The sequence below is a fragment of the Nematolebias whitei genome, chromosome 16 (assembly GCF_014905685.2).
Source record: "Nematolebias whitei isolate Nwh7 chromosome 16, NemWhi1, whole genome shotgun sequence".
Taxonomy (NCBI): domain Eukaryota; kingdom Metazoa; phylum Chordata; class Actinopteri; order Cyprinodontiformes; family Rivulidae; genus Nematolebias; species Nematolebias whitei.
The window spans coordinates 13,937,570-13,945,259 of record NC_056513.1 but is presented as its reverse complement, the minus strand read 5'-3'; the positions used below and the strand labels follow the sequence as shown (position 1 = coordinate 13,945,259).

The 7,690-nt window shown below is 37.3% G+C and overlaps 1 protein-coding gene across 1 annotated transcript; it reads left to right on the top strand.

Moving 5' to 3' along the window:
- Positions 1–578: 578 nt before the first annotated feature.
- coq7 (coenzyme Q7 homolog, ubiquinone (yeast)) lies at positions 579–5,529 on the top strand. The gene is made up of 6 exons (XM_037690275.1): positions 579–758; positions 1,103–1,281; positions 2,298–2,412; positions 2,509–2,648; positions 4,467–4,535; positions 5,295–5,529. The coding sequence occupies exons 1-6, from the start codon at positions 674–676 to the stop codon at positions 5,370–5,372; spliced, it is 666 nt and encodes a 221-aa protein (XP_037546203.1). The 5' UTR covers positions 579–673; the 3' UTR covers positions 5,373–5,529.
- The last annotated feature ends 2,161 nt before the right edge of the window (positions 5,530–7,690 follow it).

Below are 7,690 nucleotides of genomic sequence, written 5' to 3'. Positions count from 1 at the left end.
CTGGATTATTAAGCATGGATCAGGATATATTAATCATTAATTTTTCTCTGATCAAAATTAGCATATTCAAATTATATTTAGCTTATCCATAATTCAATTCAGTTTATTTGTATTAGTGCCAAGTCACAACAGAAGTCATCTCAGGGCCCTGAACAAAAACATAAAAATTAAGTTAATAGTGTTATTTATCTGACAACATCTTGCTCTCCATAGCCATCATCAGGAAATAATTTCAATCTGAACATCAAATGTCTGAATACAATTTCTTCTAGGTGAAACTCACATTTCAGATATCTACAATCACAATATTACTAGTCATGGGTTTTATTTTAGATATTTAAAAAAAAATCCAGGTATTTTTTACATGATTTTTCATATAAACAAGCCTTAAAGCTGTCCAAAAAAACTAATAGTAAACATTACATTCAGTATTCATAATATAACTAGTTATAATTTAAACGCTTTTAATTGGTCATACTAAAATAAAAAATTTAAAAAAGAAGAAAAACAATATTGATATGAGTGCAATGCCTTTCAGCACGGAAAAGGCGGAGCCACGTTAGTACGTAATAATTGTGCGCCACGTTAACCCTCTTACGCTCAATGTCAGCTTCACAGACGTTTTTCTACGTTTCTTTTTCAGCACTGATTGTTATATAATTTAGTTACTGTCATGCTGAGAGCTGCACACTTAGCTTCTTCTAATTGGTCTCAAGTTATCAATCCAGGGAGAATTCGCCATAGTTTACAATGCACAGGTAAGCGGTTTATCGGTTCGCCTCTAGCTAACGATGCTAAAATGCTAAAAACACTTCCCGTAAACCCACAATTGTGCGAATTGTGCAACAACCGATTTAGTTAAAACTATATCCCACCCATTGTTTAGTTAATTTAAACATGTTCGGAATACAAAAAAACAGGTACATGCTCTGTTTATCGTAATCTTGCAAACGTTTTCACGGTTGGTTGGTTTATGTAGAAAAAAAAATCATTACACACACTACACACACTTGTTCAAGCATCCGGTGAGAACAGAGGTTGGATTTTAAAAAGCTGGGAAGTCATACGTGTTCTTTTTTTTTTTTTTTTAATGCTTGTTTAGGCCCACTTCAGCACGGCTCTCGTGCTTTCAGTGTCGTGCCGCCGCCGCGCGACGAGGAGGAGAGGGAGGCGATGCACCGCATGCTGCGCGTGGACCATGCGGGTGAATACGGTGCTAACCGCATCTATGCGGGACAGATGGCAGTGCTGGGTCGGTCACGGACTGGACCTCTCATCCAAGTATGGAAACCATGTGGCTTCAAGTGCCCTGTTTGACCACAAAAGTAGAAAACGTTTTATAAACTACACTAGAAAATTACTTAACTTTTTTTTTTTTTTTTTAACTGAATGGACAGTTTTTGAGAGTTTTCTGTTTGTGCAATCCTGGATAATATTTAGTCCCAAATCAATATTTCCAACAAATTTACTATTGAGCTGAAAATAATCAATCAGCTGAGAAATATTATCAGTTTATTAAAGCAAAGCTATTTGGCCTGGGAGACATTAATGTTCTCTGTTGGTGTTGCTCACACTTCATTTAGTCAACGTGTTTGCAATGAGAGATGAACATATTTATTTGTTTTTGCAAAATTAGACAGTAAGTCATCAATAGGTTAACTTTTTTTTTTTTTGAAAGTAAACAATTTAAACCCAAAGCAAAAATAACAATATCACCCTAAAGTTCAGCTACATTAAAGTTGTAACCAATTTGGTTGACAAAATTGTTATATATGATGTTATATACATCACTTAATATCACAAGACGTAACGCTCAATGTGTATTTAAGTTCAGTATCGTAAAATTGGCTGAATTAGAGCCATTTTTGTGTTTTAAAAGGTCATTTGGCTGTGACGGACATCTTTTTTGGCTCGTTTCATTAAAACCCACCAGTGGTTCATGAGATATTTTGCTGTCAGATGGACACGTTGACATAGGCAGAAATATAATCCCCTTAGTCTTTCAGTGGCTGACAATAATAAACCTATGATGTGCATTGATTTCTGTGCAGACTGAGGCAGAATGATAAACAACAAAATCTAAAAGGCTTTAGTAGTAGAACAAGACAGAATGTGGAGGTGAGCTCAGTGACCAAAATACAGTTTCTGCAAGTTAACCTGACTTTTCCAACGTGACTCAAAAGTGTCTTCAGAAAATACTTTTTAGCTCATTTAGTTGTGATTTTAAAAACCACAAACAAAAATGCATGCGTTTTTCTTATCCAGCCGTGTAACTTCTCACGTTTCTGTTTCTGTAGCACATGTGGGATCAAGAAAAAAAGCACTTAGCCAAATTCAATGAAATTCTTGCTGAGAACAGGGTTCGACCCACAGCCCTGCTGCCTCTCTGGAACATCGCCGGCTTCGTCTTAGGTTGGCACGACCTATAAGCATTTAAAACAAGATTCAAAGGCTCTGTTACCATTTTGTGTTTTAATGTTTTGTTTTTGTTCTTTATACATCTCCTAGGGGCGTCCACTGCTCTGCTGGGAAAGGAGGGGGCCATGGCGTGCACGGTGGCCGTGGAGGAGAGCATCTCTGAACATTACAACAGCCAGATAAGAGCTCTGATGGAGAATGATCCAGATAGATACCTTGAACTGTTACAGGTGATTAAAATGTTTCTTTTATACTGGGTCTAGCTGACTGGGACTGTTCTGAACAAACACATGCTCTGTCATTAAAATAACCTTGATCGCTGTAAGGTTGTTCAAACGAAAAGGTCTAAAGGCCAAATCTGTGTGCATGTTTAAAAAAAATGCAAAACAAGGGTTCACACTTGGCTGTATATATTCAGAGTTAGATGTAGACTAAACAAAAACAAATTAAACCTTGTGTGCTAGTTCTTTCACAGAGGATTTATTCCAAAACAACATTAAACACGTCAACACTTTGTCATGGTGAAGTATTAGGGAGACATGAAGACCCAGCTTGTTGATTTTTTTACTATGTATTACAAAGACATGTCCAGTAAACCTCAAGGATGAGACGGTTCCAAGCGGCATCATCTATCTTACCTAAGATTGTCTGAGAGTGTCTGTTTGAGCTATCAGCAAGACAAAGATAAGACCATCATCCCACAGTAATTACCAGTAGAAGGTAGCATCACTTAGCCTACACCAGGGGTCTGCAACCTGCGGCTCTTTGGTCCCTCTGCAGCGGCTCGTTCAAGCTTTGACCGAAACCGACCTAAAACTGAATTTTATTGGTTGTACAAACAACAAAAATTGATTAGTTCAAACAGTTTTCCTGTCATTTCTTTTGCAAATATGTGAACACTGGAGTGAGTACAAGGAGTAAAACATACTTTAACTTGACGCTTTATTTCTTTATATGAACAACTGTCTGCATAGTATAGATTTTTTAAAATTTTTATAAACAAAATGGTAAAAACTGATTTTTTTTCCCACCTTCTTTACAAGGATCTAGTCCTTTACTTTAATAAATGTTAAAAATTAGACATTTTTTGCTTTATAATGTCACCCCTACTGGCTACAAAAGCCCCCTCCAGAAAGCTTAAAGTGGCCCACGGGCCACCAGTTGATAACCACAGTTGTAGCAGGTTGTTGTGGCTCCGGACACGTTTAATGTCGTGAACGAAAGCGTAAAATTGGCTCTTTTGATCTTAAAGGTTGCAGACTCCTGGCCTACGCTCGCACTGTAGGTGAAAGTGGCCCAAATCCTAACTTTTGTGCAGTCTATGGCCGTTTAAACGTCACAAATCCAAATGATTTTCAAATCAGTCCTCAAAAGGTCTGATTTGAATTGAGGTCTGATCCGTCCTAAATTTTGATGTTTTTCAAAGCGAACGCATTCTGATTTTTGACCCGACTTTGACGTCATTGAAACGTGACGGACAATCATGCAGGGAAACGGCGAGCTCGGGTGTAAACATTGACTGAAACAAGCACGGCAGATAATAATGTCGACTCTTGATCGCACAAACTGTGCAGACTTGATCCACACGCTGACATGCGCAGCATCCATATTTAGTTCTGTAAACACGGCGTGCTGCGTGTGATGTCACATCGTCTTCTGCACACGTGGGTCACTTTAAGACCTGCAGTGAACACAGCCTTAGTGGGCAGCACGAGCTAACATCAACATGTGAACACGTGTACCGTTCTGTCACCTCCTAAAAAAAAAAAAAAAAAACTCAGTAAACCTTCATTTTCGACAACACACCCAGAGAAAAAGGCAGCGTCTGCAGGTTTGATTTAAAAGTCACTGATTTTCTGTGGCACTTAAAAGACAGAGAGCATGACTTAAAAAAGATTATGGTTTTAGATTCCTCACAGTCATCTAATACACCGAATGGAAAAAATCTTGTTCGTCACGCTTTAATAAAACTTGAGATTTAGATTTTCTAACTCAAGCTATGACGCAAACGAAACGTTCCAACTTATTTAGTAACTTCCTTCCAATAGGTGATCAAAGAATTCAGAGATGATGAGATGGACCATCATGATACTGGACTGGAGCACGATGCAGAATCAGTAAGTTTATTTTAAATTTTCTTCTCAGATAATCCACAATTTCACGAAAGTCTTGTGAACACATAAATCTATTACCATATTTTTCGCTGTTTAAGTCGCACCTTTTTGCATAAATTTGCACGTCCTGCGACTTATACACAGAAGCGACTAATATACGTTTTTTTTCCCCACATATCTATAACCCAATTTTTGTCTGAGATCTGACGATTTCATTCATTCTGACATGAAAAATATTAAACCATTACATTACCATTTACAGCCACTAGAGGGCCCTCGTGCTGCCAAGTGTCTCATTAATAGGTAAAATTTTACGAAGCACACATCAGATCAGCTGCATTTCGCCGTGCCACTCAGGCGAAATGCAGCTGATTTGAGCGTTAAAGTGACGTAAAGAAATGCACAGCGAGTCCTCCCTCTGCGCGCTCCCGCATCCACGTATCGAATTTTGAAATGCAGCTGGTTTGACCATTAAAGTGCATTTATTAAGGAAAAGTTAAACTGAGACACATCTTTACTATAATTTTGAGCAAACAGACAATTCTTTTTAAGTGTTAATCTTGTTAAGTTCTTGTTAAAGTCCTCCCGTGCGCACTCTCGTGGCTACCATTTTGGCAGCCAATCGATTTTTGGTGCAACACCGGCCCACATTTCTGAGTGGTCAGCGGTTTAAAGTCAGTTTTATTTTTATTAACTCCAGTGTGCAAATAGAAATTGAAGTAATTTGTAATGAAAACTTCTAAAATATGTTTTTTCTTTCAGGCACCTGGATACTGGCTGCTAAAAAATGCAATACAGCTGGGCTGCAAAGCTGCAGTCTACGTATCTCAACGGATCTAAAGCTCAACTTCACTTCATTTAAAATATATGTATATATTTTTATTCATTGTTGGACATTTGCTCATTTGAATGAGTTCTAAGTGAACGGAGGACATGATGAAGTGCAGTGTTGTAAGTTTGTTGATTAAAAGTGATAAATAAACCTGGTTTACAGGCAGGATTTTGTTTGTTTTTGACAGTTTATTGTCACGTGTGGATGATTTAGTTATGCTGAACAGTATGGAGGCCGAGATGGCCTTAACAGAAATAAATAGTTGCCCTCTGCTTATGTCTGAAAGTTATTTTTCTGTGTTGTATATATGCTAATAACAAGTCGCTTTCTGAAAAATGATGCCTAAAAAACAAAAGTTGATTAAATACACCTTTAAATATGAGTTTATGAGATGTGAAACTTCCATTTATCCAACACTTTTCGTGTTCAGATTTCATACCATTTTCTTCTTTAGTTTCTTTCCTACGTTTCTTTCAAACGACTTCATAGTTTATACAATTTTAATAAATCAGAACTTTCAGCTCCGCCATTTTAGGATTTGGGACTTTTTAAAAGTTTCTTATAAATGTTTTGCTTATTGAAACACTTTTCAATTCAGAACATTGTTCCTTTGTAAAATTTTCAGCATACTTTTTCTGTTTTAGTTTTATGCTCTTCGATATCTTAAGCTAATGACTTTGGCTAAATTTGAGTTATTAACATTTAAGTAAATGTTAGCAACAAAGCTAAACGCCAACTCACTGCCAAGCTATGGTTTAGTTTTGAGACACTATTTTCTTAAATAAAGCTTCTGGTTACAATTTAACATTAAGCTACAGTTTTTGTTTTTTTCCATATTTAGCTTTAGGCTATGATTTGTTACATTTGCCTATTGCGGTGGTTCCCAACTCTGGTCCCTGAGGAACACCGTCCTGCATGTTTTACTTGTTTCCCTGCTTGTGCCTGATTTGAATGAATGGGTGGATAAGCTTCTGCAGCACTTAAGGAAGTTATTAAATCACTAAATTAGGTGTGTTGGAGCAGAGAAACAACTGGAACATGCAGGATGGTGTTCCTCAGGGACCACGGTTCGGACCACTTGCCTACTGGTTACTGTTTTCCTACCTTCAGCCTTAAGGTTATGGTTTTACTAATTTAAGTTCTTATGGTTTAGCTAATTTTAGCTTTAAAACAGTTTAGCAATGTTTAGCTTATAGCTACTATTTTGCTGATTTAACTTTTTTTTTTTTTCCAGCTTTGCTAATCGTTTTCTGTTTTGCTTCTTTTATTCAATGGATGGTAATGAATTCAATAATTCATTGTCAAAACAATTCAGCGCTTGGCTTTTATTCTTCCTTTTTTTTGGTAATGAATCTTTTAGCTCTCTGTTTTCTTACACCTGCTAAACTCAGCAGTGTTTACTCGCTTGTCTTCGTCCTAAAAAATACCTAAAATACACGATCAGGACATATTGATCCCAGCATACTCACACCATTGTAGCCTTCAACCAACTCTCCTGTTTCACATGTAATCGTTCATAAATCACGCTGAGTGGAGGATTGTCCTGACTGAGCTGCCGAACACTCAGCTGCTGTGGGTACATCAGGTCACTGAACAAGGAGGACTGAGAAAAGGTCTTCAAACACCACCACCCCCATTCGCTCTATCAACGTGGACAATAGTCCTACACTCCTGTACTGATCACCATCTATATGCTATTTTATTTGAAATGGCCCATATGCTGATATTTTAGTGGAAAAGTGTCGTCGAGAGCTGACGAGCCCTTTTAGTCTTTTTCTAAATAAAATTTAAGAAATGTCATATTTTTGTAAATGAGATTGCCTTCTCTCATAAAAGGTGAAACTGTAAAAAAAATGTCATTTTGGAGGACATCGTTATTACACCTAATTTGTTTTTGTAGGATTGTGGGGGGAAAAGTGCTGTTTAACACAAAACATTTCATGTAGTAAAGTGCAATTTTACCATTTACTTTTTATTTATTTATTAAATTTGATTCACAGAGTTGTTTGACCCCTTCCTTTTCTCCATCATAAACCATTATCACCCAGCCTTGCAAGACTTTGTGTTTGCCCATTCTACATTTTCTCACTGGTTTTTATTGATCTCTGCTAATTTATTTATTTTTGCTTCACTGCCCCGGGGGTTAGCTGACTTACCTAAGTTTGCGCATCTATTTTGCTTGGCATGAGATCAGAGGAGCTATTTTAACTGCGCTGTGTTACCATATTTGACCTGACCTCAAGGGTTAATGTGCCGTATGGCCTCCATTCCTTCCAAATACTCTCCTTAGTACCGTCCATAACTGTGTAAAAGCTCAGTACAAACA

Excerpts from the sequence above, each read along its gene's own strand:
- coq7 (XM_037690275.1), top strand. The coding sequence starts at position 674 with ATGCTGAGAGCTGCACACTTAGCTTCTTCTAATTGGTCTCAAGTTATC. Across the intron at positions 2,413-2,508 it reads CATCGCCGGCTTCGTCTTAG|GGGCGTCCACTGCTCTGCTG; the intron begins GTTGGCACGACC and ends TACATCTCCTAG. Across the intron at positions 4,536-5,294 it reads TGGAGCACGATGCAGAATCA|GCACCTGGATACTGGCTGCT; the intron begins GTAAGTTTATTT and ends TTTTTCTTTCAG.